The 22116-nt window shown below is 44.4% G+C and overlaps 1 protein-coding gene across 1 annotated transcript in view; it reads right to left on the reverse strand.

Moving 5' to 3' along the window:
* The window catches only part of LOC126293680 (juvenile hormone epoxide hydrolase 1-like), a 115405-nt gene that overhangs the window by 20526 nt on the left and 72763 nt on the right, over positions 1–22116 (reverse strand). The window contains exon 3 of the mRNA XM_049986973.1: positions 21124–21668. Within this exon, the coding sequence (XP_049842930.1) occupies positions 21124–21668 (545 nt within the window). The remainder of the gene's footprint in view (positions 1–21123; positions 21669–22116) is intronic.

Below are 22116 nucleotides of genomic sequence, written 5' to 3' on the forward strand. Positions count from 1 at the left end.
GGACTGCTCAAGTTGGTGGAGGCTCTGTAATGGTGTGGGGCGTGAGCAGTTGTAGTGATATGGCACCCCTGCTACGTCCGGATACGATTCTAACAAGTGACGCGTATGTAAGCATCCTGTCTGCTAACTTGCATCCATTCGTGTCCATTGTGCATTCCGATAGGCTTGGGTAATTCCAGCAGGACAATGCGACACCCCACACGTCCACAATTGCTACAGAGTGGCTCCAGGAATACTCTTATGAGTTTAAACACTTCAACTTGTCAGCAGACTCCCCATACATGAACATTATTCAGCATATCTGGGATGCCTTGCAAAGTGCTATTTACAAGAGATCTCCACCCCCTCATACTCTTACGGATTTATGGAAATCCCCGCAAGATTCATGGTGTCAGTTCCCTCAGCACTACTACAGACATTAGTCTAGTCCATGCCATGTCGTGTTGTGGCACTTCCGCGTGCTCGCGGGAGCACTATACGGTATTATGCAGGTTTAGCAGTTTATTTGGCGCTTCAGTGTACGTAACTGTGAGATAGCTGATAATTCTGTGCCTGGACATTAATTTACAAGTCCGAACATACTTTCCTGGGGCGTATAAGAAGTTATTTCCACGTCTTTCCATGACTCTTGTAAGTAGGCTGTTTAGATTTTTATGTTGATAACGCCACGTAGCGCTCTATATGAAAATCACTGACTGTGCTGTGTGAAGGCTGTGGTTGGTTTGCATTGTTGGAGTATATGCTACTGTAGTGTTGGGCAGTTGGCTGTTAACAGCGCGTAGCATTGCGCAGTTGGAGGTGAGCCGCCAGCAGTGGTGGATCTGGGGAGAGAGACGGCGGAGTTTTGAGAGCGGATGATCTGGACGTGTGTCCATCAGAGAGAGTAAATTTGTAAGACTGGATGTCATGAACTTTATATATATATATATATATATATATATATATATATATATATATATATATATATATATATATATAGATTATGACTTTTGAACACTATTAAGGTAAATACATTGTTCGTTCTCTATCACAATCTTTCATTTGCTAACTATGCCTATCAGTAGTTAGAGCCTTCCATAGTTAGAATCTTTTATTTAGCTGGCAGTAGTGGCGCTCGCTGTATTGCAGTAGTTCGAGTAACAAAAATTTTTTGTGAGGTAAGTGATTTGTGAAAGGTATAGGTTAATGTGTTAATGTTAGCCAGGGCCATTCTTTTGTAGGGATTACTGAAGGGCCATTCTTTTGTAGGGATTATTGAAAGTCAGATTGCGTTGCGCTAAAAATATTGTGTGTCAGTTTAGTGTTGATCAGAATAGGTAAAGCGCGAAATGTCAGTACGTTCAGTTCTGCTCAGCTGTTTGAAAATCAAGTAATGTAAGAGGTTTATCAGCACAGTAATTCATTAATTTTTCTAAGGGGACGCTTCACTCTCCATGCAAGATGACATGCTACATCCTCTCTTGAGGGTGCTTCACTTGATAATCCATATTACAGTACTTCTGATAACAATCAAGATTGTGATTTGAGTCAAGTGCTTTTTGTAGGTTGAGAAATACTGCAGCCACCTGATTGTTACGATCCATACCCTCAGTATGCCAAGTGAGCTATCTGCTTTAGTGTGCCAGAACAAAACAAGGAAATTGTGCACCAAAAAGAACAATCCAAGAGTGGCGGAACATAGGGAAAGGTGGGGTAAATCCGACCTCTTTTTGTGAGAAACGGCAAAGCGGAGCGATTTCGCATTAGTGTTACCACATAGAGCATTCGAAATAACGAAAATTTCACCTTGACAGCTATGCCGCATTTGACATTTAGACTCACAAAAGACAACAAGTGCGTTTTCGATTGTTTCAATTTAATTTTTGTGCAGATTGTACCACTAGATTTAACTTAATAAAACGATCGCAAAACAAATGGTAAGTGATTTTTGTAATGCGTTTAGTCAACTATTCAGTGTATGTATCGTTTTTGTTGGAAATGAATAAATGATTTCTATGCGTGTCAAATGAAACATGGTATGGTGGGGTAAATCCAGTTGTTCAATTGTGTGTGAAATCTTATAGGAATTAACTGCTAAGGTCATCAGTCCCTAAGCTTACACACTACGTAACCTAAATTATCGTAAGGACAAACACACACACACACCCATGCCCGAGGGAGGACTCTAACCTCCGCCGGGAGCGGGGGTAAATCCGACCGCTAAATGATGGGGTAAATCCGATCGCATGTTTGTATCGTTTATCTGTATGGAATTATTTATTTATGCAAACAAAGTGAATTTATGTTTTTTTAGGAAAATGATAGGAAATTTCAAACGAAAAACGACAAAACACAGTCAAAACGGTATTCGCTGAGCAGTTGCTGCAATGCAAATGGGAATGCCTTTACGAGCTGTAGCTCGTGATTTTAACATTCCGAGATCGACATTGCCGTTGCACCGCCGTGCAATGAAATCATCTTTTATCAATTAAAATTTGCATTCGTTTAACTTTCAGTAAATTTAGTACTGTACATTGTTTTTTAATACATTTTGTTTATTTATGTAAAAAACATAATTGCTTATAATTAATTCCCAAAAAAAAAGGTTCATTTAGAACTATTTCTGTGCAAAATCAGTCAAACAAATAGGGGGTCAGATTTACCCCACCATTTCTGCAAATGGCAAAAATGGACATTTCTGAAAATACGGATATCTCAAAAACTGTTGATGGTATAACAAGAATATTTAGCAAACAGTTGTTCCTTTATATTGCCTATAATTTAACCTATACAACGTTAGGATCCGACCTCGGATAAACTTTTTATAGCTACAAGAAATTACTAGGTCGGATTTGCCTCACCTTACCTTATACCTCATGCCTTTGAGAATGCATTCATCCGTGTCGCGATTCATACACCTACTCTTACCGACAGCAACAGTGTGTGCTTCAGTTATTGTGAATACGGAATATCTGAATGAGATTTACTTGTATATACCGTACAAACTGCCTGACAAAAAAATAGAGGCGCGAAGTGGGGGAGAAAAATGGCTCTGAGCACTATGGGACTTAACATCTGTGGTCATCAGTCCCCCTAGAACTTAGAACTACTTAAACCTAACTAACCTAAGGACATCACACACATCCATGTCCGAGGCAGGATTCGAACCTGCGACCGTAGCAGTTGCGCGGTTCCGGACTGAAGCGCCTAGAACCGCTTGGCCACCGCGGCCGGGGTGGGGGAGAAAACGGAATAAATTTTCACAGGTTGAAACAGAACGTGACGTTACTGCAAGATAACACAATAGCACAAAGTGAAGTCTACATCTACATGGATACTCTGCAGATCACATCCAAGTGCCTGGCAGAGGGTTCATCGAACCACCTTCACAATTATCTATTATTCCAATCTCGTATAGCGTGCGGAAAGAACGAACACCTATATCTTTCCGTACCAGCTCTGATTTCCATTATTTAATAATGGTGATCGTTCCTCATATGTAGGTCGGTGTCAACAAAATATTGTCGCACTCGGAGGAGAAAGATGGTGATTGGAATTTCTTGAGAAGATTCCGTCGCAACGAAAAACGCCTCTCTTTTAATGATGTTACACTCTCTCCCATATTTCGCGGTAATAGAAAACGTACTGCCTTTCTTTGAACTTTCTCGGTGTACTTCGTCAGACCTATGTGATAAGGACCCCACACCGCGCAGCAGTATTCTAAAAGAGGACGGACAAGCGTAATGTAGGCAATCTTCTTAGTAGGTCTGCTACATTTTCTAAGTGGCCTGCCAATAAAACGTAGTCTTTGGTTAGCTTTCCACACAGCATTTTCTATGTGTTCCTTCCAATTTAAGTAGTTCGTAATTGTAATACCTAGGTATTTAGTTGAATTTACGGCTTTTTGATTCTACTGGTTTATCATGTAACCGAAGTTTGAGTTCCTTTTAGCACTCATGTAAATGACCTCACACTTTTCGTTATTTAGTGTCAAGTGCCACTTTTCGCACCATTCAGATATCTTTTCTAAATCGTTTTTCAGCTTGTTTATATCTTCTGATGACTTCATTAGTCGACAAATGACAGCGTCATCTGAAAACAACCGAAGCCGGCTGCTCAGATTGTCTTCCAAATTGTTTGTATTGATAAGAAATAGCAAAGGGCTTACAACTACCTAGTGGAACAATAGAAATCATTTCTGTTTTACTCGATGACTTTCCGTCAATTACTACAAACTGTGACCTCTCTGACAGGAAATCACACATCCAGTCACATAACTGAGATGATATTACATAAGCACGCTATTTCATTACGAACCGCTTGTGTGGTACAGTGTCAAGCCTTTCCGAAATCCAGAAATACGGACTCGATTTGAATTGCCCTGTCACTAGCACTCAACACTTAATGCTACTAAAGAGCTAGTTGTGTTTCACAGGAACGATGTTTTCTAAACCCCTGTTGACACTGTGTCAATATACCGTTTTCTTCGAGGTAATTCGTAATGCTCGAACACAATTTATGTTCCAGATTCCTGCTGCATATCGACGTTAACGATATGGGCCTGTAATTTAGTCGATTACTCCTACTATCTTTCTTGAATATTGGTGTGACCTGTGCAACTTTCCGGTTTTTGGGTACGGATCTTACGTCGAGAGAACGGTTGTATATGATTGTTAAATATGGAGCTAATGCATCAGCATACTGTGAAAGGGACGTAATTGGTATACAGTCTAGACCAGAAGACTTGCTTTTATTAAGTGATTTAAGTTGCTTCACTACTCCGAGCATATTTACTTCTCCGTTACTCATTTGGCAGCTGTTCTTCATTCTAATTTCTGAAATATTTACGTCGTCTTCTTTTCGTGTTCTTTTGTGAATGCATTTCGGAAGGCTGTGATTAGTAACTCTGCTTTGGAAGCACTGTCTTTGATAGTATCTCCATTGCTATCGCGCAGAGAAGGCATTGATTGTTTCTTGCCACCAACATACTTCACATACGACGAGGTTATCTTTTCTGCCAGGTTTGGAGATAAAGTTTCGTTGTGGAAACTTATAGGCATCGCCTATTGAAGTCCGCGCTAAATTTCAAGCTTCTGTAAAAGATCGCCAATCTTGGGGATTCTACGTCTGTTTAAATTTGGCATTTTTGTTTCGTTGTTTGTGCAACAGTGTTCTAACCCGTTTTGTGTACCAAGGAGGCTCAGCTCCATCGTTTGTTAATTTATTTGGTATTAATCTCTCAGTTGGTGCAGATACTATTTCTTTGAATTTAAGATACATCTGGTTACATTTTTACATTTATATTATTAATTTGGAATAAGTGGAGAGTGTTTCTAAGGAAGTCGTCAAGTGAATTTTTATCTGCTTTTTGAATAGGTATAATTTTCGTTTATTTTTGGAGGATTTGGGGATTACAATATCCAGTCTCACTACGACAACTATGTGTTCACTAATCCCTGAATCGGTGTTGCTGCTCGGTATTAACTGAGGATTATTTGTTCGTAAGAGGTCAAGTGTGTTTTCACAACCGTCTACAATTCGCATGGGCTCATTAACTAACTGCTCGAAATAATTTTCAGAGAATGCGTTTATCACTATTTTGGATGATATTTTATGCGTACCTCCAGAACTGACCATGTATTTTCGCCAACATATCGAGTGTAAATGAAAGTCACCATCAACTATTATCAGGTACGTGTTTGGAATCCAACACAAGTTTTCTTTGAACCTTCCAACAACTGTATCATCTGAATTGGGAGGTCGGTAGAAGGATCAAATTATTATTTTATTCCTGTTGCCAGGAATGACCTCTGCCCTAACTCACAGGAAGTACCTACTTCAATTTCGCGATAAGTAAAACTACTTCTAACAGCAACAAACACGCCACCGCCAACCGTGTTTAGCCTATCCTTTCGGAACAGCGTTACGTTCTTCGCAAAAATTTCGGCTGAGCTTATATCCGGCTTTAGCCAGTTTTCAGTGCCTATAACGACTTGAGCATCCGTGCCTTCTATTAGAGCTTGGAGCTCTGGTACTTTCCCAACACAGCTACGACAATTTACAACTGTTACACCTATGGTTCCTGTATCTACGTTCTTCCTGTGTCCAGCCTGCACCCTTTGTGACTGAAGCCCTTCTTGTGTTTTCCCGAGACCCTCTAACCCAAAAAGGCGTCCACACAGCCCCTGCTACCCGTGTAGCCGCCTCCTGCGTCTAGTGGACACCTGACCTATTCAGCGGAACCCAAAACCCAACCACCTTTTGGCGCAAGTCGAGGAATCTGCAGCCTACACTGTCACATAACCGCCTGAGCCTCCGATTCAGACCCTTCACTCAGCTCTGTACCAGAGGTTCGCAATCGGCCCTGTCGACTATGCTGCAAATGGTCAGCTCTGCTTTCATCTTGCAAGCAAGACTGGCAGCCTTTACCACTTCTGTTAGCCGCTCGAAACCAGAGGGAATCTCTTTTGATCCAAAGTGACGCACATCATTGGTACCGACGTGATCAACGACCTTCAGTTGGCTGCACCCTGAGCTCTTCATGGCATCCGGGAGGACCCTTTTCACATCTGCAATGACTCCACCTGATATGCACACGGAGTGCACATTGGTTTTCTTTCCCTTCTTGTCAGCCATGTTCCTAAGGGCCCCATAGCGTGCCTAACGTTGGAGCTCCCAACTACAAATAATCCCACCCTCTGCAATTGCCCGGATCTTGCAGGCTGAGTGATTTCCTCTGAAACAGGACAGGAGATAGCATCTGCCTTAGCCACAGACAGCACTTGGAACCTGTTTGTCAGACAAACCGGGGAGGCCTTATGTGCGGCCGCCTGGGAAGTCTTTCGCCTCCTGCTACGCCCTGGAGCGACCTCCCACTCCACCACAGGTGAGGGGTCGACCTCAGTGCGAACAGTAACTGCGTTGGCCGCCAGTGAGGACCAATCGGAGGACTCTGACGCGTTGGACGTCTGTTGGACACCCACGGCCGGCCCACGACAGTGGCGTCCATCCACTGCAGCCTCAAGCTGTGTAACCGAAGCCATCACAGCCTGGAGCTGAGAGCGAAGTGCCACCAACTCGGCTCACATCTGCCTACAACAATCGCAGTCCCTGTCCAAACTAAAGACTGTAGAAAACTAGACTATGCAGATAAACGGACTATCGCCACGTGCTGTCCACTGTAGACTCTGATGAAAACGCAGGAACCGTGTCCAATAATACGCAGATATTCAAAAACCTAACTACCAAAGCACTCAGGTGAAACTAAATAATTCGCCCCTGATTAGGAACTTGTAATATGTCACAAAATCGGTTTATTTTCTGACACAAACGAATCCAAGAGGAACAGTGGCTATTAGATATTAAATTTACACGCAAAAACTCAAGAAACTAAAATATTAAAGCACACAGATGTAATAAAATTCGCTCCTGGTTAGGAACTCGTAAATGTCACAAAAAATGTCAGCATCTGTCCCGGTCGGCTACTACAAAGAATTTGCAGTGGTGACAGTGCACCCCCTCTGGTGTGGATGCGTGCTCTGAGTAAATTGTCAAAAGTGTCACAAAGCCATTGTATCCTCTCCTGAGGCAAAGGAGCCCACAGCTGTATCGACTGGTCCTCGATATCCCAAGTACCAAGAGTGGCAGGTAGTTGACGTCCGATCTGGTCGCATACTTGTTCTATCAGGACAGATTTGGAAGTCTTACCGGCCGCAGGAGTAATTCAGCATCAGACAGAAATTTCTAGCTAAACATTCCAAGCCTGGGCTAGCATTGTCCTGTTGAAAAATGGAACCAAAATTCTGTTGTATGAGAGTTAACGTATGAGGACACAGGACGCTTGTGAGGTACCGCTGTGCCATCAGAATTCACTCAGTCTCTCCCATCCGTGACCAGATGTCGTTGCTGATAGATCCCCACACCGTGACATCAACTCTGCGGTGCCCCTCCAAGACAATGGAAGATTGGGACTTCATCCCAGGCCGCCACCATCGTTGCACAGCCGCTAGACGCAGTGCAGCACAGTTCATCGTCAGTCGCTGCTTCCAATTCATAGCACCACTGTGACTGCAGTCACTTGGGTTGAGCAGCCTATGCATGGGATTTTAATTCCCTAGTCTGGTCTCCAATCAATGGAGCAGGGCGAGACAGAATCTAGCACGCACTGCATTGTCTGTTCTCAGATGGCAGGTGCAGGTGTGAAGGTGAAGACTGGTATGGTGAGTTGTCTTGAGGCAGTCAGACAAAGTCGCCAGAAAGCTTCTTGATGAGTGTTCCATCCCTCCCCTCACGTTCCTACACAGGGATCTTTGCCACACCTGAAAGGCCTACAAACAGGAATGTTGCACAACTCGAACGACTGGCCAAATGGACGACCATCTCTCAAACTCTTTTCTGGTGCTGATAACGCTGCCTCACATTCATTTACGTGTCTTCCACAGTGACCACTCAATACCTAACGGTGTTCACCCCACTTATTCCTCTACCATTACTGGTAACAATCATAACACGAAAAATGCAATCTGATGGCTGCTCTACCTCTCACAGAGAACTGCAACTCTAATTATTTATAAATCCGCTGATGACGTGTGTGGGTGGCAAGTTACTGTGACAGCTGACGATGTCTTCTGGGTGCTTCAGTCTGACCTCAGGCAGTGTATATAATTACTCCAACATAGAGGAGATGGGCAAAATAATATGAACACCTATGCTTATTTGGGAATGGTTTATTAATAAGGGGTTGGACCCACATTGGCCTGTAATACAGCTGCGATTCTTCTTGCAATACTGGCATATAATGAGTGTAGAGTCTCCAGTGGAATGGTACGCCACACCTCGATCAGAACCTCGTCTAATTCCTATAGCGACGAGGGAGGCAGAAATCTGCTCCGGACTCTGTGTTCCAATACCTCCCACAAGGGTTCGATAATGTTCGATCGAGTCTGGGGACTGTGCTGGCCAGGGATGATGCTGCAGCTCAGTTGGATGCTCCCCATACCAAGACGGCACTATCCTGGCTGTGTGAATGTGTGCGTTATCGTCCTGCAATATGGCATCATTGTTTGGGAACATCATTTGAATCGTGGCGTGCACCTGATCACCTAAAATGTTCACATACTCGTTGGCTGTAACACAGCCTTTGAGAATAATGATGGGACCAGCAAAATACCATGATATTTCTGCCCACACCATCACACTTCCACCTCCATGAATAACTGCTGGGAACAGTCTTAATCGCGTTTTTCATTTATTTAGTGGCGACCGGTTCCAGCCCATCGCAGGGGACATCTTCAGGGCAACCATACCACTGGTCCACTGCTGGTGGTGTCACGTCAACCAAGATTTGTCAGGAGACTGACACTAAATAAATAAAAAACTCGATTAAGACTTTCTTAATATTAATTTATATTAACCGCTGTTAATCCATAACCATGTTGTACAAACATATAACTGCTGGAATCAGGCAATCAGAATTGTACGCTACTTTTGGCGTTCTCCAAACATAAAGCCGGCACGATGCTGGAAACAACGGAAACGTTGACTCGTCGGACCATATGACGTGTTTCCACTGATCGGCAGTCCAGGATTTATGCCCCTGGCACAATGTTTTACGCTTCTTTCCGTAGGTTCCGTTACTAATGATTTCGGTATAGCAGCTGGCCCACGAATATTCGCTTTACCGAGTTCTCAGTGGACAGTGTCGATAGATACGGCGTCTCGAAGATGGCTATTGAGCTCTGCGGCCACTTTAACCGCCATAGTTTTGTGTCGTCGTGGCACAATTCGTGTTAGCGTACGAAGAGATCTCTGTCATTTAGTTTTGATTTGCACCCACTGTTACGTTTACACGATGATGTCTTTACATGTTTTTTTTAGGCTGCCATGACTGTTAAAACAGCTGCTCCTGAAACACTGAATAAGTTGGCTGTCTCGGTTACTGATGCGCCAGCTAATCGGACCCCCACAATTTGCCCTGTTTGAAACTCTATTAGGTCTTTCATTACACGCCGATCTCGGCCTCTGAATGCAAATACGGAGAGTGCACTACTCGTAAACAGCCTGCACTGATTCCTAGTCCATACTGAACTCGCACAGTCCAGCGCGACACAACCGTCCCATTACCACAACTCTACACATGAAAGGCGTGAACTTCATTCACCATTCAGTGCTCGTATTTCATATTTCTAATCCGAGCGTTCTGGTATTCCGTAAAATAATAATTCAAGCAATATAAATAATTTCTATAGGTTGCCTGATTTATTTGACAATTTTTACAGTTTGTCTTACACTGATCTGTGAGAGGAGCTTGGCGCCAGTAATTTTCTTTATTTATGGGCGAGGGCAGCAGTCTTCCTAGCAGCCATGATGGCTTCCCGTTACCCATCCTTTTCCGATCGCCAGGGTAGCACGTGGTGTCGTTTAAACATTCAGTAGTGGCCAAAGTTTCTCCTGTTCTCAGTTCTTTCCAACCTTGTAACTGCTACTTCTGTTCGATTTTAACGTCGCGAGATCATCGTCTCCCTGTGAGATTCCGGCCCTCTGATTGGCCAGCTCAGGCGCGCACCCGTTTGTAGCCGGTAGGCGCGGGTGGATAGTGCACAAAGGGGCAGTAGGGCAGTTCTACTGTGACCGAGCTGGAGACTAAAGGTGCTGCTTCCAGGAGATGAAGTTCGGTAAGCATGAGCGCCGACGTGCACAGTAGATTCGCGCCCTGCGGCCCAGAGGGAACCTTATACGTCATTGTGAATAGTTTCGCGTCTTGCGGGTTTTATTGCTTTAGTACGGGGGGCTACCTAGCGATTCACGCACTGTAGCATCTTCCTTGGTCTTTGGCTGATTCATGGTGGTGGTCGTTGCATGCCTGCAACCCCTTCCTTTACTAAATGGCATTCTTTTTGGTAATACGGCGATTGTTACTAAAATTCCTTTTCTCCTGCTATCGTGACCTGCTATGAACGTACGTTGGGGCAGACTGCTGAACTCGAATCTTTCTTCCCCCACCCCCATTTGGTTGTATTATTGTTTAATTTTCAACTGTTTAATAAATGAGTCCTTTAATCTTACAGCCTCTCTCTTCCATTACGTGAAATCACCCCTAGTGTCACAGAATAATGCAGAACTATAACGGTTGCTATAACGCCGTGCAGGTCTCACGCCATTAACGATAGGATAAAGATTCAATATCCCACCCCTGGCACGACCATTGCACGCATGGCCAAGATAATAATAATACTTAATTTCTATTATTCCCCATTGATACACTGGGAAGTGTCCACGGCAAAGTGTGAGTACGTGAGCACTAAATCCACTTGATGTGGAGTTACCTGAAATGCTCCTCCATGATACTGACAAGAGGAAGATTGAGTTAATAATTAAATCACTAAAGACCAAGAAGTTTCATGGACATGACGGGGTATCTAGCAGAATACTGAAGTATTGTTCTGTGTATGTTAGCCCAGTACTTAGCCATATCTGTAACTTTTGCTTTAGGCTCTGGTCGGTTTCCTGACCGATTAAAGTACTCGGTAGCGAAGCCACTTTATAAAAAGGGAGACAGGGATAATGTTGACAATTATAGACCTATTTCTATGCCATCGGTATTTCCTTAAGTTATCGAGAAGGTTGTATATACAAGGTTACTGGAGCATTTAAATTCACATAATTTGCTGTCATATGTACAGTTTGGATTTAGAAATGGTTTAACAACTGAAAATGCTATAGTCTCTTTTCTCTGGGAGGTTTTGGACGGATTAAAGAAAAGGTTGCGAACTCTAGGTGTTTTCTTTGATTTAACGAAGGCTTTTGACTGTGTTGACCACAAGATATTACTACCGAGCGAGGTCGCGCAGTGGTTAGCACACTGGACTCGCATTCGGGAGGACGACGGTTCAATCCCGTCTCCGGCCATCCTGATTTAGGTTTTCCGTGATTTCCCTAAATCGTTTCAGGCAAATGCCGGGATGGTTCCTTTGAAAGGGCGCGGCCGATTTCCTTCCAAATCCTTCCCTAACCCGAGCTTGCGCTCCGTCTCTAATGACCTCGTTGTCGACGGGACGTTAAACACTAACCACCACCACCACAACCACAAGATATTACTGCAGAAGTTGAACCATTATGGAGTAAGGGGAGTAGCTTACAATCGGTTCGCCTCTTATTTTAAGAACAGAAAGCAGAAGGTAATTCTCCGCAATATTGAGAGTGGTAATGATCTTCAGTCCCAATGGGGCGTTCCCCAAGGGTCGGTGCTGGGGCCACTGCTGTTTCTTATTTATATAAATGATATGCCTTCTAGTATAACAGGCGATTCAAAAATATTTCTGTTTGCTGATGACACCAGCTTGGTAGTGAAGGATCTTGTGTGAAATATTGAAACAATATCAAATAATATAGTTCATGAAATAAGTTCGTGGCTTGTGGAAAATAATTTGATGCTAAATCATAGTAAGACTCAGTTTTTGCAGTGTATAACTCACAATTCAACAAGAGCTGATATTTTGATCAAACAGAATGGGCATACTATAAGCGAGACGGATCAGTTCAAGTTCCTAGGCGTTCGGATAGATAGTAAGCTGTTGTGGAAAGCCCATGTTCAGGATCTTGTCCAGAAACTAAATGCTGCTTTATTTACCATTAGAACGGTATCTGAAAGAAGTGACAGTTCAACACGAAAAGTAGTCTACTTCGCACATTTTCATACGCTTATGTCGTATTATTTTTTATGGTAACTCTTCTGATTCAAAATGGGTATTTTTGGCTCTAAAACGGACTGTTGAAGCTATATGTGGTGTAAGTTGGAGAACCTCTTGTCGACCCCTGTTCAATAGTCTGCGAATTTTGACATTGCCCTCACAGTATATACACTCCTGGAAATGGAAAAAAGAACACATTGACACCGGTGTGTCAGACCCACCATACTTGCTCCGGACACTGCGAGAGGGCTGTACAAGCAATGATCACACGCACGGCACAGCTGACACACCAGGAACCGCGGCGTTGGCCGTCGAATGGCGCTAGCTGCGCAGCATTTGTGCACCGCCGCCGTCAGTGTCAGCCAGTTTGCCGTGGCATACGGAGCTCCATCGCAGTCTTTAACACTGGTAGCATGCCGCGACAGCGTGGACGTGAACCGTATGTGCAGTTGACGGACTTTGAGCGAGGGCGTATAGTGGGAGGCCAGGTGGACGTACCGCCGAATTGCTCAACACGTGGGGCGTGAGGTCTCCACAGTACATCGATGTTGTCGCCAGTGGTCGGCGGAAGGTGCACGTGCCCGTCGACCTGGGACCGGACCGCAAAACGCACGGATGCACGCCAAGACCGTAGGATCCTACGCAGTGCCGTAGGGGACCGCACCGCCACTTCCCAGCAAATTAGGGACACTGTTGCTCCTGGGGTATCGGCGAGGGCCATTCGCAACCGTCTCCATGAAGGTGGGCTACGGTCCCGCACACCGTTAGGCCGTCTTCCGCTCACGCCCCAACATCGTGCAGCACGCCTCCAGTGGTGTCGCGACAGGCGTGAATGGAGGGACGAATGGAGACGTGTCGTCTTCAGCGGTGAGAGTCGCTTCTGCCTTGGTGCCAATGATGATCGTATGCCTGTTTGGCGCCGTGCAGGTGAGCGCCACAATCAGGACTGCATACGACCGAGGCACACAGGGCCAACACCCGGCATCATGGTGTGGGGAGCCATCTCCTACACTGGCCGTACACCTCTGGTGATCGTCGAGGGGACACTGAATAGTGCACGGTACATCCAAACCGTCATCGAACCCATCGTTCTACCATTCCTAGACCGGCAAGGGAACTTGCTGTTCCAACAGAACAATGCACGTCCGCATGTATTCCGTGCCACCCAACATGCTCTAGAAGGTGTAAGTCAACTACCCTGGCCAGCAAGATCTCCGGATCTGTCCCCCATTGAGCATGTTTGGGACTGGATGAAGCGTCGTCTCACGCGGTCTGCACGTCCAGCACGAACGCTGGTCCAACTGAGGCGCCAGGTGGAAATGGCATGGCAAGCCGTTCCACAGGACTACATCCAGCATCTCTACGATCGTCTCCATGGGAGAATAGCAGCCTGCATTGCTGCGAAAGGTGGATATACACTGTACTAGTGCCGACATTGTGCATGCTCTGTTGCCTGTGTCTATGTGCCTGTGGTTCTGTCAGTGTGATCATGTGATGTATCTGACCCCAGGAATGTGTCAATAAAGTTTCCCCTTCCTGGGACAATGAATTCACGGTGTTCTTATTTCAAATTCCAGGAGTGTATTTTCTTTAATGTCGTTTGTTGTTAGCAATATTAGCTTATACCCAAGAGTTAGCAGCTTTCACACAGTTAATACTAGGCAGAAATCAAATCTGCGTGTGGAATGCACTTCCTTGACCCTTGTGCAGAAAGGAGTGCACTATTCTGCTGCATCCATTTTCAATAAGCTACAACAAGAACTCAAAAATCTTAGTAGCAGCCCAAACGCTTTTAAGTCTAAACTGAAGAGTTTCCTCATGGCTCACTCGTTCTATTCTGTCGAGGAGCTCATGTTAGGACTGAATAATTAAGCAAATTCCAGTGTTACATTGTTGATTTTCTTTATTTAAACATACAAATTGTCGTCTGGTACCCGTGGTCTAGGGGTAGCGTCTTTGGTTCATAAGCAAAACGTCTTCGGTCCCGGGTTCTATCCCCGTCACTGCCTAAATTTTGATAAATAATCAGCATTGGCGGCCGAAGACTTCCGGCATAAGAAGTCAGCCTCATTCTGCCAACGGCCTTGTCAAAGAGGGCGGAGGAGCGGATAGAGGTTCAGGGCACTCTCTTGTCCTAGGGGTGGGAAATTGTCCCTAAAGGCGGAAGAATCAGCAATGATCAACGATATGAGGATGCAGAAGGCAATGGAAACCACTGCATTAAAGACACATAACGTGTATCCACAGGACATGTGGCCTGTAGTTGAAGAAGTGTCATGATGATCTCTCTATTGGCAAAAGATTCCGGAATAGACCCCCATTCAGATCTCCGGGAGGGGACTGCCAAGAGGAAGGTTATCATGAGAAAAAGATTGAATAATCAACGAAAGGATAATGTTCTACGAGTCGGGGCGTGGAATGTCAGAAGCTTGAACGTGGTAGGGAAACTAGAAAATCTGGAAAGGGAAATGCAAAGGCTCAATCTAGATATAGTAGGGGTCAGTGAAGTGAAGTGGAAGGAAGACAAGGATTCCTGGTCAGATGAGTATCTGGTAATATCAACAGCAGCAGAAAATGGTATAACAGGTGTAGGGTTCGTTATGAATAGGAAGGTAGGGCAGAGGGTGTGTTACTGTGAACAGTTCAGTGACCGGGTTGTTCTAATCAGAATCGACAGCAGACCAACACCGACAACGATAGTTCAGGTATACATGCCGACGTCGCAAGCTGAAGATGAACAGATAGAGAAAATGTATGAGGATATTGAAAGGGTAATGCTGTATGTGAAGGGAGACGAAAATCTAATAGTAATGGCGACTGGAATGCAATTGTAGGGGAAGAAGTAGAAGAAAATGTTACAGGAGAATATGGGCTTGGGACAAGGAATGAAAGAGGAGAAAGACTAATTGAGTTCTGTAACAAGTTTCAGCTAGTAATAGCGAATACCCCGTTCAAGAATCACAAGAGGAGGAGGTATACTTGGAAAAGGCCGGGAGATATGGGAAGATTTCAATTAGATTACATCATAGTCAGACAGAGATTCCGAAATCAGATACTGGATTGTAAGGCGTACCCAGGAGCAGATATAGACTTAGATCACAATATAGTAGTGATGAAGAGTAGGCTGAAGTTCAAGACATTAGTCAGGAAGAATCAATACGCTAAGAAGTAGGATACGGAAGTTCTAAGGAATGACGAGATACGTTTGAAGTTTTCTAACGCTATAGATATAGCAATAAGGAATAGCGCAGTAGGCAACACAGTTGAAGAGGAACGGACGTCTCTAAAAAGGGCCATCACAGAAGTTGGGAAGGAAAACATAGGTACAAAGAAGGTAGCTGCGAAGAAACCATGGGTAACAGAGGAAATACTTCAGGTGATTGACGAAAGGAGGAAGTACAAACATGTTCCGGGAAAATCGGGAATACAGAAATACAAGTTGCTGAGGAGTGAAATAAATATGAAGTGCAGGGAAGCTAAGACGAAATGGCTGCAGGAAAAATGTGAAGACATCGAAAAAGATATGATTGTCGGAAGGACAGACTCAGCATACAGGAAAGTCAAAACAACCTTTGGTGACATTAAAAGCAACGGTGGTAAGATTAAGAGTGCAACGGGAATTCCACTGTTAAATGCAGAGGAGAGAGCAGATAGGTGAAAAGAATACATTGAAAGCCTCTATGAGGGTGAAGATTTGTCTGGTGTGATAGAAGAAGAAACAGGAGTCGATTTAGAAGAGATAGGGGATCCAGTATTAGAATCGGAATTTAAAAGAGCTTTGGAGGACTTAGGGTCAAATAAGGCAGAAGGGATAGATAACATTCCATCAGAATTTCTAAAATCATTAGTGGAAGTGGCAACAAATCGACTATTCACGTTGGTGTGTAGAATATATGAGTCTGGCGACATACCATCTGACTTTCGGAAAAGCATCATCCACACAATTCCGAAGGCGGCAAGAGCTGACTAGTGCGAGAATTATCGCACAATCAGCTTAACAGCTCATGCATCGAAGCTGCTTACAAGAATAATATACAGAAGAATGGAAAAGAAAATTGAGAATGCGCTAGGTGACGATCAGTTTGGCTTTAGGAAAAGTAAAGGCACGAGAGAGGCAATTCTGACGTTACGGCTAATAATGGAAGCAAGGCTAAAGAAAAATCAAGACACGTTCATAGGATTTGTCGACCTGGAAAAAGCGTTCGACAATATAAAATGGTGCAAGTTGTTCGAGATTCTGAAAAAAGTAGGGGTAAGCTAAAGGGAGAGACGGGTCATATACAATATGTACAACAACCAAGAGGGAATAATAAGAGTGGACGATCAAGAACGAAGTGCTCGTATTAAGAAGGGTGTAAGACAGGGCTGTAGCCTTTCGCCCCTACTCTTCAATCTGTACATCGAGGAAGCAATGATGGAAATAAAAGAAAGGTTCAGGAGTGGAATTAAAATACAAGGTGAAAGGATATCAATGATACGATTCGCTGATGACATTGCTATCCTGAGTGCAAGTGAAGAAGACTTAAATGATCTGCTGAACGGAATGAACAGTCTAATGAGTACACAGTATGGTTTGAGAGTCAATCGGAGAAAGACGAAGGTAATGAGAAGTAGTAGAAATGAGAACAGCGACAAACTTAACATCAGGATTGATGGACACGAAGTCAATCAAGCTAAGGAATTCTGCTACCTAGGCAGTAAAATAACCAATGACGGACGGAGCAAGGAGGACATCAAAAGCACACTCGCTATGGCAAAAAAGGCATTTCTGGCCAAGAGAAGTCTAATAATATCAAATACCGGCCTTAATTTGAGGAAGAAATTTCTGAGGATGTACGTCTGGAGTACAGCATTGTATGGTAGTGAAACATGGACTGTGGGAAAACCGGAACAGACGAGAATCGAAGCATTTGAGATGTGGTTCTATAGACGAATGTTGAAAATTAGGTGGACTGATAAGGTAAGGAAGGAGGAGGTTCTATGCAGAATCGGAGAGGAAAGGAATATGTGGAAGACACTGATAAGGAGAAGGGACAGGATAATAGGACATCTGCTAAGACATGAGGGAATGACTTCCATGGTACTAGAGGGAGCTGTAGAGGGCAAAAACTGTAGAGGAAGACAGAGATTGGAATACGTCCATCAAATAATTGAGGACGTAGGTTGCAAGTGCTACTCTGAGATTAAGAGGTTAGCACAGGAAAGGAATTCGTGGCGGGCCGCAACAAACCAGTCAGTAGACTGATGACAAAAAAAACGAATTGTCGCCTGAATACTTTTTTTGTATTTCATTTTATCTGTTTCTACTATCGTGTTATAATTTCATGTATTGACTCGTTCCATGACCATGGAGACTTCTCCTTAATTTGGTCCCACGGAATAATAAGTAAAGAAATACATCTACATCTACATAACTACTCTGCAATTCACATTTAAGTGCTTGGCAGAGGGCTCATCGAACCACAATCTTACTATCTCTCTACCATTCCACTCCCGAGCGGCGCGCTGGAAATACAAACACCTAAACATTTCTGTTCGAGCTCTGATTTCTCTTATTTTATTTTGATGATCGTCCCCACCTATATAGGTTGGGCACAACAAAATATTTTCGCATTCGGAAGAGAAAGCTGCTGGCTGAAATTTCGTAAATAGATCTCGCCGCGGCGAAAAACGTCTTTGCTTTAATGACTTCCATCCCAACTCGCGTATCATATCTGCCACACTCTCTCCCCTATTACGTGATAATACAAAACGAGCTGTCCTTTTTTTGCACCCTCTCGATGTCCTCCGTCAATCCCACCTGGTAAGGATCCCACACCGCGCAGCAATATTCTAACAGAGGACGAACGAGTGTAGTGTAAGCTGTCTCTTTAGTGGACTTGTTGCATCTTCTAAGTGTCCTGCCAATGAAACGCAACCTTTGGCTCGCCTTCTGCACAATATTATCTATGTGGTCTTTCCAACTGAAGTTGTTCGTAATTTTAACACACAGGTACTTAGTTGAATTGACAGCCTTGAGAATTGTACTACTTATTGAGTAATCGAATTCCAACGGATGTCTTTTGGAACTCATGAGGATCACCTCACACTTTTCGTTATTTAGAGTCAACTGCCACGTGCCACGCCATACAGCAATATTTTCTAAATTGCTTTGCAACTGATACTGGTCTTCGGATGACCTTACTAGACGGTAAATTACAGCATCATCTGCGAACAACCCAAGAGAACTGCTCAGATTGTCACCCAGGTCATTTGTATAGATCAGGAACAGCAGAGGTCCCAGGACGCTTTCCTTGGGAACACCTGATATCACTTCAGTTTTATTCGATGATTTATCGTCTATTACTACGAACTGCGACCTTCCTGACAGGAAATCACGAATTCAGCCGCACACCTGAGACAATACCCCATAGGCCCGCAGCTTGATTAAGAGTCGCTTGTGAGGAGCGGTGTCAAAAGCTTTCCGGAAATCCTGAAATACGGAATCAACTTGAGATCCGCTGTCGATAGCGGCCATTACTTCGTTTTCTGAAACCATGCTGATTACATATCAATAGACAAATAAAAAAATAAATTAATAAAGTAGTGATCTCTGTTTTACTTTGCTGGTTCTACATCTACATCTACATCTACATCCATACTCCGCAAGCCAGCTGACGGTGTGTGGTGGAGGGTGCCTTGAATACCTCTAAGGTTCTCCCTTCTATTCCAGTCTCGTATTGTTCTTGGAGAGAAGGTTCGTCGGTATGCTTCTGTGTGGGCTCTAACCTTTCTGGTTTTATCGTCATGGTCTCTTCGCGAGATATACGTAGGAAGGAGCAATGCACTGCTTGACTCCTCGGTGAAGGTATGTTCTCGAAACTTTAACAAAAGCCCGTACCGAGCTACAGGGCGTCTCTCTTGCAGAGTCTTCCACTGGAGTTTATCTATCATTTCCGTAACGCTTTCGCGATTACTAAATGATCCTGTAACGAAGATCGCTGATCTCCGTTGGATCTTCTCTGTCTCTTCTATCAACCCTATCTGGTACGGATCCCACACTGCTGAGCAATATTCAAGCAGTGCGCGAACAAGCGTACTGTAACCTATTTTCTTTGTTTTCGGATTGCATTTCCTTAGGATTCTTCCAATGAATGTCAGTCTGGCATCTGCTTTACCAGTGATCAACTTTATATGATCATTCCATTTTAAATCACTCCTAATGCGTACTCCCAGATAATTTATGGAATTAATTGCTTCCAGTTTCTGACCTGCTATATTGTAGCTAAATGATAAAGTATCTTTCTTTCTATGTATTCGCAGCACATTACACTTGTCTACACTGAGATTCAATTGCCATTCCCTGCACCATGCGTCAATTCGCTGCAGATCCTACTGCATTTCAGTACAATTTTCCAATGTTACAACCTCTCGATATACCACAGCATCATCCGCAAAAAGCCTCAGCTAATTTCCGATGTCGTCCACAAGGTCATTTATGTATATTGTGAATAGCAGCGGTCCTGCGGCACACCTGAAATCGCTCTCACTTCGGAAGACTTCTCTCCATTGAGAATAACATGCTGCGTTCTGTTATCTAGGAACTCCTCAATCCAATCACACAATTGATGTGATAGTCCGTATGCTCTTACTTTGTTCATTAAACGACTGTGGGGAACTGTGTCAAACGCCTTGCGGAAGTGAAGAAACACGGCATCTACCTGTGAACCCGTGTCTAAGGCCCTCTGAGTCTCGTGGACGAATAGCGCGAGCTGGGTTTCACACAACCGTCTTTTTCGAAACCCATGCTGATTCCTACAGAGTAGATTTGTAGTCTCCAGAAAAGTCATTATAGTCTAACATAATACGTGTTCCAAAATTCTACAACTGATCGACGTCAGAGATACAGGTCTATAGTTCTGCCCATTGTTCGACGTCCCTTCTTGAAAACGGGATCACCTGTGCCCTTTTCCAATCCTTTGGAACGCTACGCTCTTCTAGAGACGTACGGTACACCGCTGCAAGAAGGGGGGCAAGTTCCTTCGCGTACTCTGTGTAAAATCGGACTGGTATCCCATCAGGACCAGCGGCCTTTCCTCTTTTGAGCGATTTTAATTGTTTCTCTATCCCTCTGTCGTCTATTTCGATATCTACCATTTTGTCAACTGTGTGACAATCTAGAGAAGGAAGCACAGTGCAGTCTTCCTCTGTGAAACAGCTTTGGAAGAAGACATTTAGTATTTCGGCCTTTAGTCTGTCATCATCTGTTTCAGTACCATTTTGGTCACAGAGCGTGGTTTAGACGAAATATCAAAAATAACAGCCCCTAAAGCAGGGAATAGTACCCTGAAAGGAACGAGCCGCCGCTTTTACACATTATTTTGACTATCCTCCGTACGAAATACTGTTCTCGCCTACGGGTATGGGGACTTTGTGGACGTACTGCACAGCTAGAGACAGACTGAGAACTGCTCACCAGCTGGGAAAGTACTGCGCAAAGGCGGTCCCGATCCCGGACCCCCAGTCTCCGCCCTGGACGTAGAACTTGCTGTGGCCCAGTCGCTGCATGAGCTTCTTCATGACGGCCGCCATCTGCACGCAGGCGAGCCCGGGTTTGGCCGCGCCCTGCGAGAAGCCGTACCCAGGCAGGGAGGGGACCACCACCTCGAAGACGAATCCCTCGCCCTTCCTGGGTGTGGTGAGGAGCGGCAGCAGCGAGTAGAACTCCCTAACGGAGCCCGGCCAGCCGTGCAGCAGTAGCAGCGGCACCACCACTGTGCCCTGAGGGACGTCGGCCGGCTTCACGTGGATGAAGTGCAGCTCGAGGCCGCTCACGGTCGTCTTGAACTGCGGGAACTGGTTCAGGAACTTCTCGCGTTCCCTCCAGTCGTACCGCGTCCGCCAGAACTCCACCAAGTCGTGCAGGTACTCGGAGTTGAAGCCGTACTCGAAGCCTACCCCTTCCAGCGGCGGCGTCAGCTTCGGCGTGGCTTTCAGCCTTTCGTGCAAGTCTTGTATGACCTGCGACAGAAAAAGAAACAGTGTCGATAAAAAAATCCTACGTCATGATCGCAAATTTTTTTTACTAATTACTCGGCCATCTTAAGATCAATCTAAAATGTTGTTCGGTGGCTGACACTCGTTACACACGTCTTAATATTTAGAGCCAAGTCGCCGTAGTTAAATAAAAAATTTTAGAGTCAAGGTCTTAGCAGAACATCGACAGACTTGAGGAAAAGCTGGAGGATTGGAGGAAGGCACTAGAAGGAAGTGGGATGAAAATTAGCAGGACAAAGTCAGAATATTTAGCACTGAAGGATGTGCAGATGAGGTCTTGCAAGATCCAGGATGATGAGCTGAAATCGGTCTGCAAATTTAAATACCTGGGGTCGCACATACAGAGGGACGGAGGAATAGAAAGCGAGATACAACACCGAATAAACTGCGGTTGGAACAACTCGAGGAAAAT

The sequence above is a fragment of the Schistocerca gregaria genome, chromosome 10, assembly GCF_023897955.1.
Source record: "Schistocerca gregaria isolate iqSchGreg1 chromosome 10, iqSchGreg1.2, whole genome shotgun sequence".
NCBI classification, from domain to species: domain Eukaryota; kingdom Metazoa; phylum Arthropoda; class Insecta; order Orthoptera; family Acrididae; genus Schistocerca; species Schistocerca gregaria.